Source organism: Balearica regulorum, chromosome 17, assembly GCF_011004875.1.
Source record: "Balearica regulorum gibbericeps isolate bBalReg1 chromosome 17, bBalReg1.pri, whole genome shotgun sequence".
NCBI lineage: Eukaryota > Metazoa > Chordata > Aves > Gruiformes > Gruidae > Balearica > Balearica regulorum.
Window position 1 is genome coordinate 13,360,570 of NC_046200.1, and position 26,855 is coordinate 13,387,424.

The 26,855-nt window shown below is 49.5% G+C and overlaps 1 protein-coding gene across 2 annotated transcripts in view; it reads right to left on the reverse strand.

Annotated features, from left to right (window-relative positions):
• Positions 1–24,973, reverse strand: part of RBM19 (RNA binding motif protein 19) — a 68,714-nt gene extending 43,741 nt beyond the window's left edge. For both annotated transcript variants that reach the window (XM_075769389.1, XM_075769390.1), the window contains exons 1-21: positions 24,817–24,973; positions 23,863–24,045; positions 23,170–23,301; positions 22,914–22,952; positions 22,138–22,360; positions 20,764–21,032; positions 20,215–20,289; positions 19,869–19,947; positions 19,086–19,157; positions 18,181–18,381; positions 17,244–17,374; positions 16,718–16,839; positions 15,869–15,965; positions 15,232–15,342; positions 14,531–14,731; positions 13,915–14,032; positions 11,923–12,083; positions 10,713–10,773; positions 8,853–8,932; positions 7,517–7,572; positions 6,154–6,270 (exon numbers count right to left, since the gene is read on the reverse strand). In XM_075769389.1, coding sequence (XP_075625504.1) covers positions 6,154–6,270; positions 7,517–7,572; positions 8,853–8,932; positions 10,713–10,773; positions 11,923–12,083; positions 13,915–14,032; positions 14,531–14,731; positions 15,232–15,342; positions 15,869–15,965; positions 16,718–16,839; positions 17,244–17,374; positions 18,181–18,381; positions 19,086–19,157; positions 19,869–19,947; positions 20,215–20,289; positions 20,764–21,032; positions 22,138–22,360; positions 22,914–22,952; positions 23,170–23,301; positions 23,863–24,045; positions 24,817–24,852 — 2,564 coding nt within the window. In that variant the 5' untranslated portion in view covers positions 24,853–24,973. The remainder of the gene's footprint in view (positions 1–6,153; positions 6,271–7,516; positions 7,573–8,852; positions 8,933–10,712; positions 10,774–11,922; positions 12,084–13,914; positions 14,033–14,530; positions 14,732–15,231; positions 15,343–15,868; positions 15,966–16,717; positions 16,840–17,243; positions 17,375–18,180; positions 18,382–19,085; positions 19,158–19,868; positions 19,948–20,214; positions 20,290–20,763; positions 21,033–22,137; positions 22,361–22,913; positions 22,953–23,169; positions 23,302–23,862; positions 24,046–24,816) is intronic.
• Between the last annotated feature and the right edge of the window lie 1,882 nt (positions 24,974–26,855).

A 26,855-nucleotide genomic window follows, 5' to 3' on the forward strand; every position in this document is an offset into this window, starting at 1 on the left:
CTCGGGGTCTTTCTGCTGGTGCAGACTCATTTTTGTGCACCAGCTTGCAAGCACGGCACCCTGGGACGAGCAAAGGTGCGAGTATTGCAAGGGAGCCGGCAGCTCAGTTCTGCACAAATCCCTTCTGGCAGGGCACAGCACTGCTACTGAAGCATCCGAGCATTTATTTTAATACACTTATCCTACCAGTCCTTCTCAGGAGTTGTGTCTGTTCTCCGAAGCACCCAAGTTCCAATCCACAAAGGTCGTTAAGTGGGTGATCAATACTGGCCTGAGTAACACGAGCAAAGAATTGAGCAAGGTATCCGGACTGGTGTTGAACAGTGGAGGAAGATCTGCGCTTTGGCTTTTCACAGGAGGGTGCAGGACACACTGGGGACATCACTCCCAGCAAGGAGCTAAGCAGGCGATTCAGCCAGGAGGAGACACCTGGCCCAGGACAGACCTGCTGATGTGGTAGGATGGCAGAAGGGACAGGCAGACCCAGGAATCGCTGAGCCTGTCCCATCATCTCCAGACCAGATCTCCAGTGTGGGCTCAGCAGCTCCTGGGGCTTCTCCCCAACATTCCACCCGCCAGCTTCATCTCCCCCAGCCCACCCTAACACCATGAGGAGGTGCTCACTGTGGCTTCTGCAGCTCCCCCCACATTCGTGGGCCATCTAACTGCATGGAGACAGTATGGAGAGCAGCAATGGATTTTGAAATATTTCTAACACAACATCTAGGGGTTTAAAAGCAAAAGCATCACTTGCAGAGTAATGTGATTGTTGAGCAAGTGATGCTTGCAGCATTGTGCATCCTAGGGCTGCTTGCACTGAATATTCTAATTAATACTGCCCAGCACTTGCTTAACAAACTCACAGGTTTATGAAGGGACTAATTTTTTTCCTCCTCTACCTTTCGGTAGCAGATTTCCACGGCTTCAACAGGGCAATGTTACTCTGGGAAGAAGAAATTGTTTCTAGTCATGTAGACTCCATTACTGGGAGAAAGGTGTGAACAGCAAGCATGTCTGGCAGACGGATTCATTATACCACTGTGTCCTTTATAATGGGAAATGAAAAGCCCATTCTGATAACTACACTTTATTATAATAGGTCAGAAGAAGTGAAAGGCATCATCTTATAAAATTAACTTCATAAAGACTGCCTTTAAAAAAAGAGTATCTCTGCCAGTTTATCCACTGTTATCTTTCTTCAGAGATTTTTCTTCTAGCTTCTAGAAGAGACATGACTCCAAAGTCTTGTCCCACTGGCTGTCTTCACTTCTACCCTCTATCAGAGGGAATAGATCTGTTTTCTCCTAATCACTCCCAGGCATTTGTTTTGCCAGATGCAATAAATGCCATGTCTTTGTCAAGACGAAGAAAATACTCAGCAAAGGAGTTAAAATTAAGAGACACACCCACCCCCGAAGGTCTTCACAAGAAGCAGCATTACTTTCTTTACAGGAAAATCAGAATACGGAGATAAACGCACCAGATAACGTGTTCTGTGCTCTCACATACCTTTCACGATTGCTTCTTCTGCTAGCTGCTGCTTTAGTCAAACTCAAGTCCAGTCTCTCAACTGATAATAATTTGGTGATTTAAAAGCTTTACGCGATGCGTTTGATTGCAGTTCCTACAGGTGAAAGGCACGGGATGGCCAGTCGGACAATAAAACACCTTCCACACTCACAGTGCTGGCACCTGTCTCGCTCTGAATTTTGAGAGTTAGTGTCTACCGCAACTAATTGGCGAAGGAGGGCTGGAAGCGATGGTCATTGCAATTTTAGGAGAATTTATAGGTACAGACCCAACGATAAGTTTTTCGCAAGGAAAAAAGGAAACGCCAGCTCCAAAACACACTACTTGAGATGCCATTCTAACAACTGCATCCTTCAGTGGTACAAGCATCAGGTATGTCAGACTGTAGGCAGACTCTCAACAGTATCTGTATCGCATTTGCTTGGGCAGAAATCCTTTAAGAAGTCTTTTTCTATATCTAATCGTTCCCCCTTTAGAGAAAATAAAACATACATCTCCTTGAAACATTATATGCCAACTGCAAAACAGCCTTATTTTTAATATTCATGAAAGCTGGTGCAGAGAGAGGGAAGGAGGATGGAAGAGGATGCTATGAAACAAATAGTTAATTGGAACTTCCAATGAAGGCTGCATGGATCTAATGCGATAGATTTTAAAGGAGCCTAATTTTCTGAAATTGCCAGAGCTCCAATCGGTGAAAATGTGGCCTTTCACAGGTCTCCAATTCAGCTTGCCACATCTAGAGTTCCTTTTGAAAAAAAACTCTTGCCATAAAAGCCCCCCAGTTTGGTAGCAAAAATTAGCAGCCTTCATGGGATATCAATTCCTTTGTCTCTCCTCCCCTAACTATGGCTCTTTGGAAAGAACTAAGGACTATTTGTCTTTTGTTATTTTTCCAAGTAGTAAAGATAAGAGTAGAATCTAATAAAGAACAAAAATGGGGGGGGGGGGAACCCACCCACAAAAGCTAAATCTTCACACCTAGCCCAAAAGCAGCCCCTGTAATTGAAAAGCATTTCTCCCTCTGAAGAAAATAACACCTATTGGGTCTCAGAAAAAAAAAAAAAAAAAAATCCCCTTGGCGGTGTGAGAGAGGCCAACACCTCCAGCAGAAGACAGCAGGACAGGCTCTGAACCAGCACCGCGCGCCCCAGCAAAGCCATCGGGTCTGGTGCAGAAGGTGGGCAGCACCTATGGCTCATGGAACCCTGCAACAAGACATTTATTTTGCAGGCAGAGGACTTTAGCTGTACAGAGAAAAATTAAGCACCACCTTTCTCTAGCTCAAGAATTAGAACTCAATACCCCACAACTCCACAATTAAAAGAAATGCATTTGCTTTGAATCTCCTGCAAACTACGAGCTTGGGGATAAATCAATTTGAATTTTACATCCGCTCATAGACCTCTCCCAAGGGACTGCCTGGCCTCCTTCCTCCCAGGGATCCACCTCTCCACCGAGGATGGGCAGGAGGAAACTCCTGGGGAACGTGGCTCCCCAAACCCGCTGGTGCTCATGGTGCAGAGGACACGTGCAGTCACGCGATGGGAAGTCACCAGCCACTTCCAAACCCCAGCGAGGTCCAACCCGGCGCAGAGCCTTTCCCTGTGGTTTGCACAGATCGCTCGAAGCAGCTGGGGAAAGGCAACAGCCCGGGAGGACACACACAAAACAGCCACGATCTACCTTCGGCTGCTGTAAGATCACAAATGACGGCGCAGGGCAAGTCTAAGCATTTAACTGATGGATCCATAAAGAACGATATTAAAAAGCGTAAAGACAACCAGGGCAGGATTTCCTGAACTGCCAGTGCTGAGTAGCACAGGTACAACAGCTTTCAAAATTCGGTATTCAAAAGGCTCAGCTCCCGTGTTTTGCCGTTCCAGTGTCATTAACGCCTACTGCAGGTCCATTTAAAAAGGAAGACACAGCTCCCTGACAAAGCTCAAACCATGGAAATATTTGTTTGGGGTAATATATATATATATATTTGGAAATATATGCTTGGATAATGTATTGTTTGTCTGGGGTAATATATACACACACTATACAGTGTGTGTGTGTGTATGTTTATTTATTTATTTTTCTGCTGCCCAGGCAATGGAAAAAGACAAAAAGCAAGCACAGAAGGAAGCAGGTTGGGAGACATCATCAGCTGCAGGGCTGGAAAGTGGCTTTTGAGCGTGTGAAACAATAGAGGAGACATTTGCCCTGCAAAGCCTCCCACCTCCGCCGGCCCAGGGCTGCTGCCCTGCATGGCGATGCCCAGCGGTGTGGCCTGGTGGTCCCCAGGCTGGCGGTGGTCCCTTGCTGCTCCCAGGCTGGCGGTCCCCACCACTGTGGTCCCCAGCCAGCCTTTCCTGGGCAGGCTAAGAGTGCCCTCTGCAGCCCTGCCGTCCGTGCCGCCTCCGCTGCCAAGCAATTGTTTGCAATTTCAAATAAATAAATAACAAAATACAAGTAAGACAGGTTCCTAAATGCAGAAAGAGCTAAAAGCTCCAGAGCAAAGGCATCTGATTTAAAACCACAAAAAAAAAAAGCAATCTAGGAGGATGAAGTGTTTAGCAGCGCTCCGTCATGCCCTGTTTTAGCTGCTCTGAAGGGAAGGAGGGATGGCAGGGGTGGAGGGAGGATTGTGGGTCCCCCCCCAAGCCATTGGCTTTTGTTTTGAGGATAAAACCCACATCTCTGAATATCCTAGGTAAATGAAACGGATGTTCACGCATCGCTCTGAGAACGCTGTCAACAGCGCACGCGGCTAGAAGCTGTGTGTTCCTTGCAATATTAATCAGACTGCTCCTCCACCCCTCCTCTCCACAGCACCAAGGTGCTAGACAAGACAGGAGGAAAAAAACATACCAAACCCCCCCAGTCTCTGCTGGGTTTGTCTATCCTCATGATCTACATCAGCCTCCCAGCTCCTTGAACTTAACCCAGGACCCTAGAAGGCAAATAGATCCCCCTGGTTTTGTTTGCTCCAGCTTTACAAAGGTCACGTCTGTAGCCACACGGTGTTGGGTTTTAAATTTGCAGTGCCCCACGTGAAAAGAAAACTCAGCACAGTGACTTGGAAGTCCAGGTTGTTTGCCCCGTTTCAGCAGGGCCTCCGAGGGCAGCACTGAAGCAAAAGCATCCAAGCTGCACAGCATGAGCAAGAAAAACCTTTTGCTCTTCTACAGCGATTTTTACGTTGTGCCTACCATCACCCTTCCAGCAACGGGTGTCCAAGAGTCAAGTCACAGTCTGCATCGAGTTAAATCCCCAGAGCCCACCCCAAAACAGTGTTGCTACATACAGCTTTCCTCACCACCTTCCACCTTGCAAGGAAACAGCCTACGAGCCACATGGGAACCACTGTCCTTACCTGGGGTCAAGCCAGGAGAACATCACAAGCTAATAAAGAAGGCAGAATTCACCGCATATAGGGAAATGCATCATTTCCCCTGCAGCCAAGAAAAAAAATCACTGCCCCATGGCTCCTCACAAGGCAGTTTTCACCGCGTGGTCTGGGGAGGTTTCAAAGGGTTAAGTGATTCCTCAACTCAGTCCATTTGGAAAGAAACACCACAGCCCTGACATGACGAAAGCACCAGCCTTCTGCTTAGACAGACCCACACAGAAAAGCCACCTCCTAACACAGTATTCACCGTGCCCTGCAGATGTGAGCTATCACCCTTATTGTGGGAAAAACTGATGGGCAGAACTGGACACCGATTCCCCCCCAAATTCCTTCTGCAAGCCAGCAGCAGAGCAGGGACCATGGCCTGGGTCAACGAGCGAAAGATTCTCATCCTGGGAGCGGAAAAGATGTATTTAACAAAGTTTCACCTCTTTTCCGGGATGCATTACAAGGCTTAACGAGTCACTGCACAAAAGGCCGAGGATACAAAGAAAACAGAGATCAGCCAGCGCACAGAAGAATGCAGGCTGGGATCCTAAAATCCCTATTCATCGCTCAGCACCGTCCCGGGCAGGTCTCACGGCTGACAAGGTATTTCTTGCTGAACAGGGTATTACAGTCAGGATAGTCCTGCATCCCTACAGACACAGGGCTGCCAACCACAGGGCAACACCCCACTGAGGCACATGCAGCAAAACACTCGTGGAAGGCAAAGCAAGATGTAAGTGCTCCCTCCATGACGAGAAGGAGCTACACCATCACGTGGGCAAGACAGATGGAGGAGGGAGCCAGCCCCAGCTAAAACCTTTCACACCAGCTGTCTGCAGCGGCTCTCGGTGCTCCTCCCCAGCCAGGTGTGCCGAGCATCAGGAAACCTGCTGCACGCCTTTCAGGCAAGAAGGGGGGAAAAAAAAAAAAAAAAAAGATATCCAACGCTACGTGGTTTGTTGGATATGCAGGTCGATCTCCAAGCTCGGCGGATGTCTGCTACACGGTGACAGGCCACCAGGCTCTGGCCTATGTGATCTCTGTGTCACCGGCAGAATCTCTATACTGGTATAACCTGCTGAGCCATTGGTGTTTACATCAGTAAAAGGCTCATTTACTTCCACGAAGAAAACAAAACTCACAATATTTACAACCAGATAGCAAGATCCCCTACGAAAATCATCGCAGTTCTAGCCTGAAGCACTCCACAGACCCGACAGAAAGCACTGTCCTACCTGAACAGTTCCCTGATTTCCCTGACAGTGGCCTGGAATGGGATGTTTCGGACCAAGATTTTGGAAGTCGTCTGCTTCTTGACGATTTGTTTCTTTCGGGACAATTTCACAGCAGGCCTGTGAAGTCAACAGAAGGAGCAGGTAAGGACCGCTGCGCAGCAAAACACCCAGCGCATTCTGGCTCCTTCAAAATTGGGAATACAGAAAAATTAGCTGGCTAGCTCACATTGACATCCTCACTGGCATCTTACTGGCGACAACCCAGAAAGAATGAATTTAAGTGATTTAAATCCTACATCCGAAAATCAAAGTTTCCAGCTTGCTAACTGCAACCTCAGTTGAGGTCAGGCATCAAGCCTGCACTCAGATTTGTCACTAACTTTTATTTTGACATCAAATCTTGTCCATTCAATTGTCAGGAGAACATACTATTTGATATACTAAAAAAAAAAAAAAAAAAAGCTTAACATCAGCTAATTTTGATTCTTTTTCTTACTGGCCTTGAAAATAGCAAATGAATTTTTTAAATAGATCATGAATTTTTATTTTTTACTTCAGCATTGTATTGCATTTGAATAAGATAAGAATTGACCTAATACAAAACACAGCAGCTTATTTCATGAAGCAAAGCATTCCGTGCTGTAGGTTGGATACCTACGGAAGGGATTTCAAAAATCAAAATGTATTTCAATTCTTTAACAAACCAAGTGCAGACACAGAGCTGTCAGACTCCCCAGACTCTCCTGGTCCCCAGGGACCAGATTTTTAAACAAATTTTGACATTTCAGAGATAACCTCCTTCCAGTAGGGTTTCCAAAGTGTCTAAAGGACAGTTTTTAGGTGGCAACATTCATCTTCAAACATCTGGATTAAGATTCTGCGCCAAATAAAAACTAGGAAGGAAACCCTAAAAAAGCAAGACTCGAACTCCAAGTAAACTCATCCACAAGTTATTACCTCCTCTGCACCTGACAGCCCCCAAAAAAAGAAGTTAAATCCAAATTTCTTTTCAAGCAAGAAAAAAACCACCCTGTATTTGTCTTGATTTGATCAGAATTGGCAGCAGAACATTATTTTCAAGCCGCTGTTCTTCCTGATGAACTAGGGTAAAAGATTTCATTACCCAGAGAATATTTGTCTTCAAGAACTCTTTAAACCCACTGGAACTCAGGCTATCAGTTTAGACAGACTGATTTTGCAATGCTGACCACCTGTCACCAAAGCAGAGGTTTTAGAGGAGCCTTTTCCTTGAGTGTGGAAGAAGACTCAAGTGCCTGGTTCACACTTTGGGCTCATTTTTGGGCTCCCACCACACTGCATGCTGCTTAGGGATTTTAACTGGAAAGGTGAGACATAGCTTTACCTGACAGCTCTCTCCGAGATTTTCACTTCCAGCTTATGGCCATCTACAGAAAAGCCCTAGAAGTTAAAATAAAGGAACAACAACAACAAAAAAATCAAAAAGTTACAACGGCTTCCAAGCTTCCGGGACGTAAACACAGCATTTCACATCTTGCTCTTTCCCATATATTCCTCCCCTTCTCCCTGCCAAAGTTTTTCTCTGTTGACCACTGCTCATGCGAGGCAAGGCTTCCGATACGAGGTTGGAGACAGCTTGACTGACTGAAGCAGCAGCCAATATCCCTGATCTAGTTGCCCATCAACCTCAGCTCTGCCACTAAACTGGCAAAGACGCGTCACTTCACTGCCCTGGGCTATGGTTTCCTCTCCCTCCAGATTGCGAACTCTTCAAGGCAGTGACCATCTTACTATTTATTCTGGAATGAGCCAAGGATGTCTCGTTGGCCATCAGTAGCCAAGAAAGTTTTCTGTCTCTCACTTCCTGCGCCTCAAAGAGCCTCCCACAGTTCAGCACTGAAAACAAGCAGCCTCTTGCCTTTCCGGCCCTGACCGGGTACACAATATGTGAAGGTACTATGGGAGCCCTGCTACCTGCTCTCTCCACTAAATACCCGTTTTCCTGATTTCTCTCTTCCCCAGGATTCTGCCTTTCAAAAGGATGGAGAACACACATCTGCTCAAAGACAACCTAGGCTGTGGAATGTGAAATAACCGCCAGTTGAAGGTGGGACTTGTGGATTGCGGTCACCGAGCATGCACAGACTACACAAAGTAATTCCTTCACATCTGCCTAGAAAGCGATGACGCCAGTTGTCTGGCCTGCACCACCCCGGCAGCGCGGACCAAACTCTTGGCTGTTGTTCTGGCAGCAGAGGGAATGATTTATTCCTTCGGAGTGCAGCAAAACCCTGTGGCACGTGCCAAGGGGAAGGCAGGAGGCTACAAGACCCTGAAGCAATGGCAGAGTCACAGAGGGTAAAGACGAACTCTGCAGCACTAAATACTAAGCAATATTTATTCTCATTATGAGGAGGGACCTGGGTGTCCATCACCTCTGGAAAGGGAACCTCGGAGAATAAAGCCATTAAGTTTCAATCACTGCACATTTTCTTGCCACCTCCGTATCGGATCAGGGCTAAGAAACACTCTTCTGCATGAGGTCTCGTCCCTTCGCACACCCTCTTTCCTGACAAACCTGGCCCATTTTAGAGGCTTCTCCATCTGCACAGAGTAACTCACAGCACTGACATCCTCGGCTACGGTTTGAGCCTCACAGTTCATCCAAGCCTTTGCCCACCACCTCTGGAAGAAATCTGGACCGACAATGTCTAACTTACCTGCAGCCTCCGCAGGGCTTTCTGCGCGCTCTCCGGCTTCTTGTACTCCACAAATCCAAAGCCCATTGAAAGCAAAGTGCCTGTCAGAAGAAAAAGGGGACTCATTTAAGCTAGCAGAAAACAGCGATGATATTACACAGAAGACTTAAAAACCAATCAGAAGCAAGCGCTGATTGCCAAAATTGGGGGGGGACAAAAACCAATACCCCAGGCAAAGGGGGAGCCTGCCCTCGCCCTGACTCTGACACTCCTCATGAGCACCCCGCACTGACTTGTTTTGAGCAAGCCGTCGCTCTGGAACAGCTTGGTTTGGTGCTGATGTCAAAGAGGAGATAATCAACACTGCATGCAAAACAGATTTTTTTTTTGCTTTACATAATTTCAGTGCAATCTCCTTAAATAAAACACTAAGTCCTACAAAACAACTGCTGGTCACAGTCAGGGTAAGCGATCTCATCATGGATACACAAACATTTGTTTACACACAGGAGTGAAATGAGACCTTCTTTTGGAAAATTTGCCAACTACCCAGAAACGGGTGTGACTTTTGTTGCAGCACAGCAACAAGCAGGTTGCAGTTCGGTCCCCGGAGGAGACACTTCTAACCTGCAAGCCCTTCAGAAATTCATTTTGGCCCACGCTTGACAAGCAGTCAGTTACTGACCGCTGCTGGGAGCCGAGCGTTTGAGATCTCCACGTGCTGTATTCCTCACGACCACCAAGTGCAAGCCCTGCGTTTCATTTGAGACACAAAACACCTTGGAGGTCTGCAAGGCAGAAAAGGAGCAACCACTTCTATAAACCTGGGTGGGCAGCTGCTGGTTCCACGCCAAAGGAAGAGACATCTATTCCACACCGTACAACAGCCATAATTAAGGCCGGGTGAGGAAAGGAAAAATCCACCATCAAAACCATAATGCCCAGTTTCCAACTTCAAAACCTCAATGGCAGCAGGCTACAGAGACATCGCACAGCGACAGAAGGGGATCACTATGGTAGGTGGTATGAGATCAGCCTAGGCTCAAACGGTGCTGTCTGGTCATGAGCACGCCTGCAGCCAGACACCTGAGCAGTCCCGAAGAGTTCGCTTTATTTCTTTTTCTTTCAGTGGATCTGAGTTTTTGAGCTTCTGTGGTGGGCTGACCCTGGCTCTGGTGGGCTGGGGGCCAGGTGCCCACCAGAGCCACTCTACCCCTCCCCTCATTCACTAGACAGGGGAGAAAAAGTATAACGAAAAGCTTATGTGTCGAGACAAGGACAGGGAGAGAAGCCCTGTAAGGCAAAATCCTGTAAAGGACTGCAACTCCCTAGCCTAAAATCCAGAAAGACCCAGCTCATTTAGCTAGCATTTGCCTTAGGCAAACTCTTCCCTGTCCAACCCCCCAGAAAGCGAGCGCAGTCGCTGCAACAGGGATAACCACTCGTCACCGCAGCCTGCTGGGTTCGAATCTGGCAGGCAGAAGGCAAACGAAGCCCACAGAGCACAGTATTCAGCCCCGCATCCTTGAAGATCCCGGATAAAGCGTGTCGTGAACAGGTTTAATCATCGCAGGGCACTGGTTCCTTTCAACTTGCATCCTGCTCTCTTCTGCAATCCTGAAGGAGTTGGCTTCTCTATCCTAAGCTCAAGAGAAGGCCACATCTCCACAAATCCCACAATTGAGCTTAACCTTCTAGACTGAACTCGGGGGTATTTTTGGTTGCTGCTTTCAGCCATTTCAACAGGCACACTTCTAGAAATAATAAGGATTTCACCAACGAGAACACAAATGCTCAGCCAGATGAATGCTAAAGCAATGCCACACCTGAGCCCTCAGCAACCAGCCGAGGGAAGGAATTGAACAGCAACATCTAGAGTACCTGCTTTGTCTTTCTTCTTGGATATTGTGCAGCTCTTCACAGCTCCCACTTTGGAGAACGTCTGCAAGGAATTTGGACACGTGATTCAGTTCCCTTTGTCACAGGCTTACAACTCAACTCGAGTGACAACATGGCCCTCTTCCAGAGCCAGGAGCGCACGCTGGCAAGCCCACCTCCCCCCAACGCACACCTGACAAGCAGTCGGTGCAGCTGTGTCTTATAAAATTATTTCTGTACAAATATACACCACCCCCCCCCCAGAGACTCTTAAAGAAATCAATACACGCGTTCCCAGAAATCCTCCACCACCGCGGATTACTATAGTAGTGGGGGCTGGAGGGTAGCAGGGGGTGCCCTACAGTGACAAGCCATCTATTCAACTCCTTCATACAACTGCTGCCAGAAGGCAGAAAGAGGCGACAAGCCCCAGTCCTCCTCTGAACAGTTATATTTGTCCCCAGACCCAACTAGACCAGGGTGTCTGCTAGTACCACAGTCCCAAGGTGGAGGAGCACAGATCCAGGGTGGACTGACATTGCGCCAACATTTTTGGGCCACGAAATGTGGCTTTTCACATGGCTACAAGAAGTGGAACTCCCAGTTGCTTCTCCCTATTTTGCTATTAATATCCCACATGGCTTTAGAAATGCTATGCTCTCTCCCAGGTGTTTTGCTGAGGTAAAGCACAGACAGCTCACTGTTGGTAGAAGCTTAGAGGAAAAGCACATGTCAGTGAAACCATCATTTATTTCTTCATTGCTGTAACACACAAAGCAGTATCACAGCTGCGCAAGTGCTTGTCCCAAGCAGAAGCATTACAGAAAGCACGGGAAATCTTATAAGATTTCCTACTGCCTCCACCTGTCCCGAGGTGGAATTAAACCCCATCAAAACTGTTTCAGATACGTTTGTCTTAACTGATGCCTGAAACCCCAAAGCAGAGTTTCCCAGTCCCGGTACAATCCCATCTCCTGTTAGGTCATACTGGCTGCAATTTACCTCCTTTAAGCACTTTATCCTCAGCCCAACAGAGGTGGAGAACATCCTGCCCTTCGCCTTCTGCAGCAGAGTAGAGCCCTTTCTTCTAGCCCATGCTGGGAGTGGGAGTTTCACTCCACCTGACATCTCAGTTTGGCCCTCAGCCACACACCCAACCCCCTCCCGCTCCATTCGAGCGAATCCCAGTCCCCCCTCCGCACTTATGGCTCACCTCCTTCAGTGTCTCTTCTGTGGTGGCAAAGTTCAGGTTTTTGATGAACAAGGTACATCCAGGAATGCTTTCTTCTTCCTCCTCCTCTTCTTCTTCCTCCTCCTCTTCTTCCTGTGTTGCTGTTTCCTCTGAGCCCTTTACAGCTGTGTCAGTGTCCTCATCTGAAACAAAAATAAGCCCAACTTTGCAACATATAACAAAGCCAAATTTTGGAGGAGTGTGTCCACTACTCCAGCTAATAGTTACTACTCCAGCAGGAGCAGGCCAAATCTCTGTTGGCTTTTTGTGGGTGGACGTAGACTGAAGAAAGCTCAACACTCAGTATATGAGCACGTCCTCACGAAAATTAAAATATCACCTATTCTTTGAGTGTAGAAACTCCACAAACCTGCTTCCCCAGCACTCAGGCACCCTCACATCAAACCTAGCCAGACACCTGCTGAACTAATCAAAGAGGCTCCAAACTTCCTTGAGCACCTTTCCGCACTGCTCTGAAACCTCACCTCTTGCCAATACGTACCCACAAGATGTGAAATAACATCCCTGTCAGCAAGTGAAGGAATATGGTCCGTAAAGCCCAAACACGTGCTGAAAGGCAACGAAGAACTGCACCCAGCACAGAGGCTGTGGCCTTCAAGGGCTTCACTATAGCATTAACACTTCCAGAGCCACGGGTTTACACTCCGTGACTCACAAACCTCACTCAGGTCAACAGCAACGCACGCTATTTTGTGCAAATCTTGCTTTGGGGATTCTGCAAAGACAAATCTGTAAAAAGAAAACCAAGTAATCAAGCTGCAATTCAGCGGTCAGCGCAACAGCTTCCTCTGGGGCACCCAAGCCCCACGATGGAGCTGTGAGGTTAACAGAAACCTGGATCTGTACAGCTGATCAATGGGCAAGTCTGCTGGTATTTGTGGTTGGTCTTAGCCAGGAGGGAAGCTTTGGCAACTCCATTTTGACTCTTTCCATCCATCCATTTCCCTCTCTTCCCAATTTCTAAAATGGCTTAATAATTTCTACTGTACTTAACGCAATGAAGAGGCCTCAAAGCTACTGACCACATGCGACAGGGGGGAGGAGAGACCTGTCAGAGCCTCACTGAAGCGGAGACTGCAGTGGGATGAGGCCCTTATTAGACATGAAGAATACACACAAGCTCGCGCTCTCTCGCCCTCTCTCATCCACTGACTTACCAACTCCTTTCCTCACTAGGCCACTTGTCTTTTAGAGCAGCTTCAACCCCCACAGCACAGCTGATCCTGTGCTCAGAAGGGGTAAACTACACATCGCCCTTTGGCATTAACACCTCCCTCAGAGATTTTTCTAGGCTTATTTCTCCCTCATTTCATATGAGGGGAACCTGCACTGGACCAGGGGTGTGCAGAGACCATTATCAGCCCCGAGCAGCCTTCTAGGAGCTCCTGCACTTAAAGCCCTTTATCTCCAGGTGTGGGTCTCTGTTACGGGGAGATAAAGCAGCCCTCCGGCCCTTCCAGCCTTCCCCTGTGACCCAGGCGCAGCACGGCAGCACAGGAAGAGGCTTTTCATCAGGTTTTCTCCCCCTTCCCAAAAACTCACAATCCTGAAATACCTTCTAGCAAAACAAACCTAATAAAGCCACTCTTCTTTGGTGTCCTGTTTTTCTTTTTTAAAAGGATCTTGAAAGGTTTTAAGTATATAGGCGAGATGTAATTTTTACAGCCCCTGGGATGGGGAGAAAGAGGCTATACTCAGGGAGGGAAGGTCATGTCCTTGCAGTGGGAAATCACCCAGACAAAGCATACAGCAGGGCCTGACACAAAAGCACAGGAGAAATATGCACAGGGACCCACAACCTGTCACCAGCAAGGCGACCCTAAGGGCTGTGCAGACGACTTCGTGAGGCTGGTTCCATCCCCAAAGGGTCAGGAATATCGGCGCTGCTACTTTGCATGTGAAGGAGTGGCAAAACAACCAGATACACCTCCGTCCCAAAGTCAAAGTTCTCACCAGGTACTAGCCTTGCTTTGCCCTCCTTTTCTGCAGCCTGAGGGCTTTTTTTCTGAGGGGCTGGGCTGAAGAAGACACCCATTGGAGCCCATTCCAGATACAACGGCACAGAATGAAACTGTAAAGAGAACACAGGAGAGACATGAAAAGTGGAGGGCAAAGCCTGGAGAAAAAGCTCTGCTCTCAGCTTTATTTTCCTCTCACTCTGTAATGGAAAACAGCAGTAGAAAAGCTGAGCAAGTTTTTCAGCTGGCTAAACTCCCTTTCACTGAAGCAAAGTCTGTATCCAGCCTCACATGGGACCATAGTCCACCACGTACCGCGCTCTGGTATTGCAAAAGGTGAAAGACACTCTCTCCAGGCCATCCAGGCTTTTCTAGATGTGCATAGCCCCCTCCTTCAGCTATCTTCTGCAAGCGAGGAGTCCTGCACAAGGATGCACTGGGCATCTCCCTAAATCCAAGGGATAGAGAGCAACAGCAGTGGCTCTGGGATAACTCACTTCCCTCAGAAGCCCTCTGCCCCTCACACTTGTAGCAAGCGTTCCTTTCTGCAGCTTCACAACTAGCCAAGATCTGCACTCTCCAGGCAGCTGCCTACCCTTCCCCACGCTCACCTTGGAGTAGGCCAGCCTGGTGAAGGCCTGCTTGGCCTCGGTTGGCTCCAGGAACTCCACGATGGCCGTGATGCCTCCTTCTGGCAGCAGCACCCGGCCCAGGCTGCCGTGTTTGCCAAAGACATCCTCCAGCTCCGCTACGCTCGTGCCAGCAGGGAGGTTCTTTACCAGGATCACCGTTTTACTCCGCTCACCAGCAGCCTGCCACATTCAGTGGGAGAAGAAAGGGGAGATTGGATTTAAAAAAGCACAACCTGGGACCTTACTAACTGAAGATTTCAGATCCAACTTGCCGTGCTCTCTCACTCCATGTCACCCCTTTCCAGAATCCAAGAGGACCAACAGCCATTTAGAAAACACTTCCTAGAAGATCCACACCCCAGTACAACCTTCCTGTTCCACAAATGCTGGTGTTTGGAGGTTTCAGCTCCAGATTCACCCTGGTATAGACACGGGACTCCTTCCCTGCCTACAGCAAGCTGCCCATCATACCATAAGCCATCACATTACGTATTTCAGCCATCCCAAGGACAACCGCATTTTCAAATGGACAGAACATTTCCTAACCCATGTAAGGGTTCAATCCTGCAAGATGCTGAGGATTTAATTACTAATTTCAAAAAGACAGCTGAGGACGATAGGACTGGGCCATCACATGGAAGAGGCAGGTCCACATTGCTGCCTTCAGCTGGGCATCTCACCTGGCTGAAGGAATCCAGGCTGACTCCATTTTCGATGAGGAACCGGCGAATTTCCTGGACCAGTTCGGTTTCTCCCAGAGCGACCCTCACTGCCACACTGTCTTTACTCTCCTGCAGGCAAGAACATCAGTTGACAACACGACAAAGCTCAACACAGGGAAGTAAAGAGCCTGATCCAGGAAGGTGCCAGGCACCTGTTTTTCCTGCTGCACCCATAAGCAGATGCAAAAGGAATTTGGCAGAGAGCTTGAAGGTAAAATGCTTCAGCTCCTCTGAAGCTGCTAGGAGTTTTGCTGTTGGAGTCAGAACGCTTCCCAAGGCAAAACAAAGTTTCCAGGAAGGACGTGAGCTTTAGGGTGCAAATTCCCAACCACTAGTTACGTAGAAATGCAAAATTCAGTCAGAGAAAAGCAGACTAGGCAGGAGAGCTGGGAGCATGACTTTGTCTTCCAGTGACAAAGGGGTTGTTATGCTCAGATCCCACAGAAAGGCTACTGCATCACTGATCTCTCAGCCTCTGTGGTGTTCATGGATACACAGAGGCTTTTGTTGCACCAAAAAACCAGGCAGGCCCTGGGCACGAGAAAACAGGTAGGAAAATGATCTCCCGTGCCAGCTGATCAACAACACAACTTACGTGATCCAACACTCGGCTTTTGGAAGCATTGTACTTCTGAGCAATGGCATCAGCCACAGCATTTGTCCCCACAAACAACGTGTTCCAGTTGTGAGAGCTGGAAAGAGAAAGAAGAGCCAGGTCACACAGTCCCATTTTCCACTGGTGTCTCTCTATCCAATGGTCCTGGGGAAAAACCAGCTCTGAATGCCACCATTAGCAGCCAGGATGAAAAGCTAGAGGGAAAGAAGGATTGAAGATCCTTAGAGATGGGTCAGGATGAGGGAGACACGACTGGAGAGGCAAGAGAAGGGCAGCTGTGCAGGCAGCCTTGCTCTTCTTCCCTACAGGTCACTGGCCACAGGTCTGCAGTTACAGCTGGAAGTTCAGAAGAACGTGGTTTTTTCAACCTGTTTCTTAAACACACAAAGCCTGTGTGAGTAAGGTTGCATTCCTTTCCCTTCAAGTTGGAAAGTATCGGCCACTTTCAAACTAATTTGTCACACAAAGATAGAGTTCCTACAAGTTTTCTAAATGCAGGCGGCCAAGTAAAGGAGAAAGATCCAACTGATCTGAAATCGCTACGCTGAAGAATTGCGGCATCAGACCAACTTTTTATTAGACGTCAGAGAAATAAACTCATACACAAAGCCAGTGAAAACCATGCTTCTCTCAAATGCTGCTCACTGAACTAGCAGAGCTACTTGGACAGAGTTATCAAGTAAGTAAGAGAGAAAGGAAACAGAGAGCTGCACAGCAAATGCTTTATTGCCTTTGCTGTAAAGATTACCAAAGACCCCACAGGCATTCCCGCCACTTGGGAACTGGGCAGGTTGTGTTGTCTTGCCCCGCTACAAGACACCTCTGTACCTGGCACTGTTGGCTTTGTCCTTGGCCTCTTTCTGCTTTTTGTAGGAGGAAGACTCTCCTGCATCTGCATCTTCGTTTTTTTCCTTTTTGATCGTGGATGGTAAAAGATGCATCATTCGACCCTACAAGGAAGGAAGAAGAGGTCCAGGAGCTCTGAAATAACGCATAGAAGCTCATGAACTAAGCAGAGTAGAGGAAATTTTCTGGCACCTTCCCTAGTCAAGCAGCCTAGGTGGAAGGAGGGAACCTTCCCTCCCAAAGGAGACATAACTGCAAGTCAGAATAGCCACACAATGTGAGAGAGACAGACTCCGATCTCCTTCCTCCACCTCTAGCTCAGATGTTGGTACCTGCGAGGCTGTTCAAACCAGGCAGCTCTACTGAAAGCAGCTGTGTTCCCACACAGCAAGGCAGAAGGGACTCAACCTTTTCAGCAAAGCACAGAAGCAAACATTTGGCCACATTACTAACAAATATTCCCATGAGCTGCAGTCCAACAGCACAGAAAAAACATCAGTCACCGTACCTGGAACACTTGCCCATCCATTTCTGCATAGGCCTTCACTGCGTGCTCGGGAATCATATACGTGATGAAAGCAAATCCTTTGGGTTTCTTGGTCAGTCTGTCTATAGGGAAATGGATCTCCGAGAGGGGTCCTGCAAAAGGCAAGGCCTTTCTGTGAGAGATGCCCTCGCGCAGCCATCACACGCTCTGAACTGGCACCTCCTGCTCAAAGCCAGGGAGGGCAGAGCAGCTCTCGACATTGCAGAGGGTGTGCGGCGAGCTGCCAGCCCGGGTGAGGAGCTGCTGGCTGCAGAATGACAAGGCAGGCCCAGCAAAAGCACCCCAAGTCCCGCTGTGCACCGTGTGGCAGCTCACAGGGCTTTGACACACAACAGGCAAGCTCTGAGCAGCTGCGTTTACCTTCAGTCAGGAATAAAGATTTCCACAACCTAACCTTCTCTCCCACCCCAGAACACTCTAATGCCAAGACAACCTTAAATTTGTTCATCTTTGAGCTAGAAAAGGGGAGCTTCAAGCTTCCACCTGATATGCCAAACGTGAACATGAATTTGGGGTGTATCTCAGAGATTCAGAAATCTCCTGCGTGATCAGTATCTCACGCAGCAGGTACTTTTGGTTATCTTCTCCTCATCCCGCTACGACTCAGAGCCTACACTGACCGGCAAGAGCTTTCACCGTCGCATCAGAGATGCGATAACAGGGATGAGGAGAGATGCACACGGCAGCACACGCTTTGAGCAAAGGAGCACGGAGCCGGCACCCGTTTCAAAGCCAAGCAGCCGCACGCTACCACACCAGGCAGCAAAGACGATGGGAGTCGGTCCATGCTCGAGAGGTGTGGGACACGGAGCTTTGTCCATTCACACCCAGCAAGAAAACCTCTGTGCACACGAAGGAAAGACGTAGTCCTGCAAGTCCCGGTCCCACAAATACTTACCGTATTTGGAAAAGATCTTCTCCAAGTCCTCCTCAGTGCTAGTAAAGGGAAGATTCCTGACAAAGAGTCTCCCTGATTCAGACAAGTCCTCTTCTTCCTCATCGTCCCTCTTCCTTCTTTGCCATGGCTGGTTATCAGGTTTTGCTGTAACAGTTTCTTTTGGAGTATTCCCACATCGGAATACCTCAACGCATCGTCCACCTAATCCAGAAACACACACAGCAGCACATCAGTTGCTTCCCAAGGCCACAGGCAATTGATAGCAATGCACGAAGGGCCTGGGCTTACAGCAGTGACACAAGCAATTACAATTCCACAAGCTTTGAGCAGAACTCTGCCTGATATAAAACAAAAAGAGGGGACGAGGATGCAGTAGTCTTCATAAAAACCAGGATAACATTTGCTAGACAAGTCCACAGTCTCCCTTCCTTTCAGAGAGCTCCAGCCTTTCCGCCTGTGCCAACCTAGTCCACAGGCTTCCAAGTGGATATTCCCATTTTTGCATAGGATTTTTGCAAATATAATTCTAGTAGTCCAGCTAAGGACTAGGCCAAGAACGGGTTTCAGACACAGGCTTACAAACTAATTTGTACAAACCCCCTACACTACCCCAACCAGATTTAAACAATATCATTTTTATATCAAGATCAAGATACACTTGCAGCATGACAAAAACCAAGGGCCAAAGAGCAACAGGCATAGCTCAGTCACTTGCCAGTTCTTTGCTGCTCCCAACACAGAAATCATCTGGTTAATCCCATGTTAACTGAGCAGAGGAAACCACCCCCACCATCTGCCTGGAAAAAACCTAAAAGAACAGGAGACACTTCCGCAGCAAACGCTTCAGCAGCTGAGCACTCTGCCATCAACATCAGCCAGAACAAGAAGGAACAAACAGCCCCTACCTATGTATTCTTTTTTTCGCTTCAAGGCCCTTTGCACTTCTGCTTCACTCTTCAAGTCAACAAAGATATAACCTTGGAGGAAGGAAAGGTTCAACTGAGCATCATGTGGGGAACACACAACCACTAATTGGCTAATTAAGGGTGAATTGGACTTTCTTTAATATGGATTCCTATAGATAAAGCATTTTGCTCCCATTCAAGTCTCAATCCAGCCTGAAAATGGCCACGGCAGACTGGAAGTCTGCCTTTTAAAACCTCATTTCTACATGCAAACCAAAGCCCGATTTAACAGCTGAAGGAGGCTTTCACAGGTGTCTCCAAGAGCAAATAAAAGGTGCATCTGCTGTTAGGCTATGCAAGGAAAACAGCATATAGCCGAGTTCCCTGTCAGCTCCGAGGACCTGCTCCTTCAGCCTGTCAGGAGACCCACCTCGGCTGAAGATTGCTCTGCAGCCGATATGCACAGGTCAGCAGAGTCCCTGGGCACTGCTGCAGGTGAACCTGGGGAAGAAAGCTTTCCTTGGCATGGTTTGGGATGGTTAGGGAAGTTCTGGAGGCAGACCAAAGGAAAGGCTCCTGCCGCTGCTCCTAAGGGAGCACAGCCAACATTCCTCTGCCCACGGCATCCTACGGACAGCAACTAGGGCAGGTGAGCTGCAAAGTCACAGAAAGGTCTGGAACAATCGGGACATGAGCCAGCAATTTGGAACTGCAGATGAAAAGAGCAGAGGGGTGATTGAGAGGTCCTCTGACTCACAGATCCAACCTCCCTTCCACATGTACCTGTATTTTTCCCCTGGGCACTTTTTCCTATCCGGATTGCCACTGGCTTCAGAGGCAAGAAGAATTCCCGAATCTTTTGCTGCAGGAAGAATTATAATTGTTTAAATAAGTTCTCAGATAGAGGAAGCAGCAAGTTTCCGATTTACAGGTTTTTTATATATGCTGTAAAAACACTACATGCACCACAACATCTCTGCACAAAGCCAGTTCAAAAGTTTTCCCAACGGCCCATACAACCCTCAAAACAGCTCCAGAAGCGAAGACAGAAACCTCTGCAAAGATCACGCTGAGTTACACACTGAAGACACCCCCAAGCCTCCATTCCCAGCTTTGTAACAAAGCTTACCTCAGTGATGTTCAAGGGGGCACCACGAAGTTTCACCGTGTGTGGTGTGCTGGCTTCCACTGAGCTGTCTTGGTTCTGGACAGAAGCCGGGGGCGGGGAAAGAAAAAACGTTGAGTGAAAACCAGCAAAAGTCATGGCACAACAAGCTGGTCTTGTGCAACAAGCAGAGAATCTTGCAACTGCATCAGCCTGGGCAGGTGGGCGCAAGGTTTGGCTGGGATAGTTAAACCCAGTTGCTAAAAACTGAGTTCTGCAGAACAGTGTTTTCTGCAGAGAGAGAAGGACACAGGAAAACCAGAAAAGCCTCAGAAAAGGGCACGAGCAGCACTTGTTTGGAAGCGCTCTCTTGGCAGGGAGGAATTCAATCAGCACTAGGAGGAGATCCAGTAAACTTTTTTAAATGGCTTCCGCCCAGTGAGCAAAGAAAGCTGGTACCTTGGGGTGCCACAGACTTCAGGCTTTCAGCTCATCCCCTGAGCGACTGACAGATACACACCATCTCCGTAAACCTCCTGCTTTAGATAAGGCAAAAGTCTAATTCAGCTCTACCTCTAGCGTGGATCCTTTTTTCTTCTTCTCCACTGGCGCGTCTTGCTGTGTTTGTTGGGCTTTTGGCTTCCCCCTTTGATCTGTGTGGGTGCCCATGGTTTCTGTAATGCCCGAATCCTCCTCGCTCTCACTTTCCTCTTCTGCCTCCTCACTATCTGTTTCCTCCTCTGCACTGGATGAGGAGGAAGAATCCTTCACCACTTTAGATTTCAGGTAATCCATATCTGAGAGGTCTTTGCTGGTAGCTGCCTTCTTCTCTCCTTTCTTTGCTGTCAGAGAAGAGAGACCAGAGAGGTTTTGCACACGTTGCTGCTCTCTGCCCAACCAGGTAAAAGCTGAGAACAGACACAATCACAAGAACCACCTTCCTCTCCTCTACCCTTCCCTTTTCACAGGGAGGAAAGGCTCGAGAATAGCAGAGCAATTTTATCTCAGCAATTCCAGACTGACATGTCTGGACAACTATTTTTCAAAGCAACAGCTCATGTATAAAACAAATTAAAAAGGAGATTGAGGAACTCCACGGCAAAGTATTTTGTCTCAATTTTAACTAAATAATTCAGACAGACGCCAGAGAAGGTTTTCAATTGTTCGGTTTAGTTTTGCAGGGTCAGGGACACAGGAAGCTGTTTCTCCAAAACAATCCTCCCTACTAATGATCAACTGATCATTTTAGTTACCCAAAGAGAGGTGAGAAGCAGCAGGGAAACGCCGTTCACTCCAAAGGAACGGCATAAGGAAATACCATTCAAGGAGGGAGAAAGGCGCCAAACCCACATTTGTTGCTGGTGCAGAGACACTGGAGACTGAGATGACAGACACCAAACTGCAGCCCAGATTTCTCAGTCTAAGTTATCCCACTACTCCACTAGATAGAGTTTTCCTTTCCAGACCCAAGATACTGAGCTCCGTCTGTTCCCATCAACTCTGACAGGGCCCAAGGACACACCAACGTTTCCTCAAAGGCGGACCAGACCAGTTCACAGACATCAGCTACGGGTTACTAAATAAACAGAAACCACATCCAGCTCTGGAAATCCTGGGGATGAAAGCAGCCGTTGGCTAGGAGAGCACTGAAAGGAGTGACGCAGATGTTTGCCCTGCTACTCTTTCCTAGGCATTGACTTAAGGGCCCATGGAAAGCACAAATGCCATCCCCTCAACACCAGAAGCTGCATTTCCCCCATTTCCCCCTATTTGAGAACACAACCATACATCCACCACACGCAGAACGAGTCTCACACTTGAGAAACCACCTTCCCGACTACACGGTCTCCATTTGGAGGCAGGACTCGGAGTTCGGTTCGATGAGCACACCTGCTCCCACGTCCACTGAGACAAAGACAAGCAAAGGGTGACAGTTCCTCTCGGTACCTTTAGTTCCCCTCTCATCTTCAGAGGGTTCATTCCCATCCTCCTCCTCCTCCTCCTCGCTCAGCTCCTCAGACTCGTCTGAATCAAAGTTGAGATAATCGGCTGCTGGCTTTGATTTTCCCTTCTTGGGCTCCTCTGCCAAAGTGTCATTAGCCCAAGTGGCCACTTGAGACCGTTTCTGGTGAACCACCAAGAACTCCTGGAATGTTTCATCTTCTTCCAGCTGTTGAAAAAGAAACCAAGCAGACAAGCTGTGAAGACAGACACAGGAGAGCTAGTAGTGAGTTTGATTTCAAACATATCACCTCATTTCCAGCAATGCAAAAAAATCCCTAAGAGGGGAGTCCCCTTTACACTCACAAGGTGAGCACCTAAAGTGACTAAAGTCATCTCAAGATCTCTCAGTCCTACTCTTTCTTTTTGTAATTCATGTTTAGAAAGTACTTTAAAGAAGAAAACAAAACATTAAAAAAAGAAAAAAATGTACAAGTTAAACGTGACAAAACTCACGTATGGTTAAAAACCTTAATTGTCAAAACAATGGTTGTCCTGGATGCTGTGCTCACACGAGTGGCTGACAAAAAAATTGGTCCCTGATGTGGGGATTGTTAAAATCATGGTTTATTACAGTAGAACTGGACTGTCAGGCAGTTGGTTACATCATACACCTTGCCTGAATTAACAGCACAGGAAGCGGTACAGAAAAGAGTTATTCAGCTCTTGCTCTTCATACAAGCTAGCAAGAACGTAGGGATTGTGATTTAACCTCAACTCACCTCCTTTAAGTTTTCTGTTGGATCTTTCTTCTTTTTATCCTAGGGAAAAAAAAACCAACACCATTTTTCACAAGGCTTATTAGAAGCACAGCCAAGATCATTTCTCATGTAACCTAATACTACAGACAACATAGATTCTAAGGCAGAAAATACCAGAACCAGGACTCCAACATCCGCTGTCCCAGCTACTCCGTCCCCTTCTCTCTGCCAAGCCACTGACACAGTTCAGAGCCTCAAGGAAAGAAGCAAAACTCACTTTCTTTGTGCCTGCAGGAGCTGTACTTGTCACAGGTTTCTCGGTCTGTTTTTCTGAGGCAGGGGCCTTCTGAGAGTGCTTACTCCATGCTTTGGGTTTTGAAGGGTCACCAAAAGATTTGCATAACTCAACCTGAAAAGAATCATTCAGATCTTTAATTAAACATATGTTCAACACTTTGGTTCTGTACCTGCTGGATAAGCCTCACTCAGAAATCCTTCTTATAATCCTGACAGAACGGAGGGTGCCTGTGCAGGAGAAGAACAGGCAACTCCATGCGGATGTTCATTTTAAAAGTGCAGGGCTACACGTTCAGTCAACATGGGGAACGGTCTGGTGTGCTTATTTAAGCAGAGTCAAGTAAGTTGTCCTGTTTATCATGAATCATCCAGCAACATGAATGACTTTAAATGGAAAATGATCCCCAAGTACAAAAGTTCAGATTATGACAGCTCAAAACCCGACACTTGTTCCAAGCAGCACTGAAATCACTGCTGGTGCATCAGCACAGCCCAACTGAGCCAAGTGTCTGCTTGAGACTCCAGCAATGAGCCCTGGCATCAGGCTTTGCTGGTTTGCTGCAGAGGACTTAACCTCCAGGCTTTGTCAGCCCCTGGCTGTTCACCCCTAAAACTACCAAAATGACAAACTTTCTTAGGAATCCAAAGAAAATATCTTTAAAGATCAGCTCACTGTGATTCTGGAGGTGTCTAAGAAACTTCTGTTGAAATGGTTCAGTGCTGTTTGAGCTTCATCTTCAGACCTGTAGCCAATGAAGCCAAATTTCCGGAACTTGCCCTCCTTGGTGAATTTCAAGCAACAATCGGTCAGCGTGCCAAAGGCGGCGAATAGCTTCCGAAAGCGATCTTCCTTCATCTGGGAAACAAGGAAGGACAACAAGAAGGCAAATCAGCAACGCAATGAGAGACGCTTTGTGTCCAAAGCAAAACATTTGCTGTCAAAGGGCTTCTGAAGTGCCACAGGAACCATGCTGTACTGTGGCAACCCCGATAAAAGCCCCACACAGCAGCTACCAAATCACTTCACCTCCTCCATGAATCCGCTACGCGTACAGATCTGCCTGCAACGCCCCCGCAGCTAAAGGGTGCAGCCGGCTCTCGGGGAGCCCAGGGCCCCGCAGCTCTGCCCTGCCACAGGCCCGGTGGGACCCGGCGGGGGACGAGGACGGCAGCAGAGCGGCACAGCGCTCACCTGTGCCCAGCTCCCGCACACCGAGGGGGGGGACAGCGGCCACGACAAGCTCCGCTCCCCCACCCGGGGAGGCTGCCAGCTCCCCTCTCCTGGGGCACCACTCTGCTTCCTCCCCCCCAGGGCATCTCCCTGCCCTCCCCTGGGGCACTCCCCGCCCCAGCCCCCCACCATCCTACCCCCACGGGTGCCCCCCAGCTCTCCCACACGGACCCCCTGACCCCTGGCAGCCCTTCCCGCAGGATATCGCCAACCCCCCGGAACCGAGGACCCTCTCTCCCAGAGAATCTCCCCGCTCACCCCCGAGGGCCCGCTCCCCTCCCAGGGCCCCTCCCTGCCCGGGACCCCGCGTCCCCCCGGGGTGTCCCCTCAGACCCAGCTCTAGGCCCGGAAGGATCCCTCCACCCCGCAGAAGCCGCAACCGCGCAGCGGACTCACCCCGTTGGGGAGGTTTTTCACGATAAGCCGCGACATGGCGGCGACAGAAACCAGCCGGCGACAGAAACCAGCCGCCACAGGGCCAGGCCCCGCCGCGCTCAGCGCCGCACACGCCGACCCGCGGGCGCCGCCATCTTCCCGCCGAGTCACGTGGGCGAGGGGCTGCAACGCGCAGGCGCCAGAGGCGGGGCCGGGATCCTGGCAACGGCCCCCTAGCAACGGCCTTAGCAACAGGCCCCTAGCAACGGGGAGGAGGACCCCGGGGGGATAACGGGGAGCATCAATGGAGCATCAAGGGGACAGGGACCGGCAGTGTACGGGGAGGGTCTGGGAACTAGGGACCCGGCCGCATGCGGGCAGAGCCGGCAGCGCCTCCCCGGGGGTCACCCCGTGTCCCCCGCCAGCCCCTTGCCGGCCGCTGTCAGCATCCCCTCGGTAACGCCGTCCCCTCCTCATCAGAGGGGACCCCCCTGCCCACCTCCGAGTTTCTCGGGGGCGTGCGGCTGCAGTCGTCCCCCCCCCCACCCCTCCCGGCCCGGCCGCGCTGCTCCGTGGGGCCGGAGGAGGGAGCTCCGCGCCCGCCGCTGCCCACTCCGCGCTGAGCGGCCCCGAGCCGGGCACGGCAGCGCCCACGGGAGCAAAACTCCCGCGAGGGCTGTCGAGGAGTTGGGTTTAACGCGGGGGAAACCGCAGCGTGCCCCGCCGCCCTGCTCTCCCACCTAAAACCCGCGCAGCAGCAGCAAGGAGGGAAGGGTAAGGGCAGTAAGCAAAAGCGACTTCTCTCCAAGGAACAGCTAAACAAACCACACGGCCTGTGGACGCTGTGGTTGCAGAAGCTCCCATGGCTTTTTGGCTTCCCACGAGGCCGAAAAATCATGGAAGAAAAATCCCTTGATAGTTATTAAAACACTGAGGGTCTTCTCCTGCCCTGAACATCCACTGCTGGAGGGAAAGTGTGTTTTGGGGAAGCAGGACTATTCTCCTTCAAACATCCCCTCTTGCTCACAGCCCTGCAGTCCAGCTCTGCCTGTCTTACTCGAGGGGCAGTGGTCTGGACCTCAAATCTGGCTTTACGCCTTTATTCCCAGAGGAAGATGCTCAGGACAGCTCTCAGCTTCAGCACAGCCCCCACTAGTTTTTCCACCCTGGTTTGGCTCCACGCCTGATTTACCCCAGGGATGGAGGCTGCCTCTGCCCAGCCCAAGCCACCCTGGCACAGAGGTCTGCCACCCCACAAACAGCGTGCGCAGGGGCACCATCTCCTAATGCCCTTCCGAGGTGGATCCAGCCGGCTGAGCCCATCCCGAAGGCTCAGAGCAGCAGGGAGCACACAGCAGCAAGCTATCTGGGGGAGCCAGTCCTCAAGCTGCACTGCTGCTACATCCCAGTGTCCTGGTGGGACTGGGATGCAGGCTTATTAGCTAGGGAGCCCAGCTTGAGCCCACGCTCACCCTCGCCCCCGCACCGAAATGAGCAGCAAGGGAAACATTTGCATTTTCCAGGGAAGGAGAGCTGGGGCAGCCGCCAGGCTGAGCACACAAGAGAGGGTGGGATGCTGCCAGGACTGCCATCTGGTGCCCTGCTCAAAGGGAAAGTGCGCAGCACAAACCCCTCTCACCCCACAGCCCCGACTGGGGGTACCCAGGAGGAGATGCTCCTCCTCGCGTTCCCCTGGCCCTTCAAAGGGGTCTCCGTGAGATGTCACGGTACCAGGGACCCAGCTCCCTCCCCCCCTTGCCCTCTGCTCCTGCCTCGTCCTTGGGCAGGCTGTCAGGCCCGTCACTTGGGATGAAGGCTGGCACTGACAGGGCCACACTCGCACCGTCACTAACACTTCCAGACCTTGCCCTTGTCACTCCCGTCCTCTCCAAGACACTTGTCCCCCTCCTCTCCCTCCCCATCTCCTCCTCACCTGCTGCTCGCAGCTGGCAGCAGTGTCCTTGCCTGTTCCTGCCTCCCAACCGGGCACTGCTGGGACAGAGACGTACCCTGGCCGTAGTTCTGCTCTCAGTGCATCCTCACCTCCAGCCACAACTTCA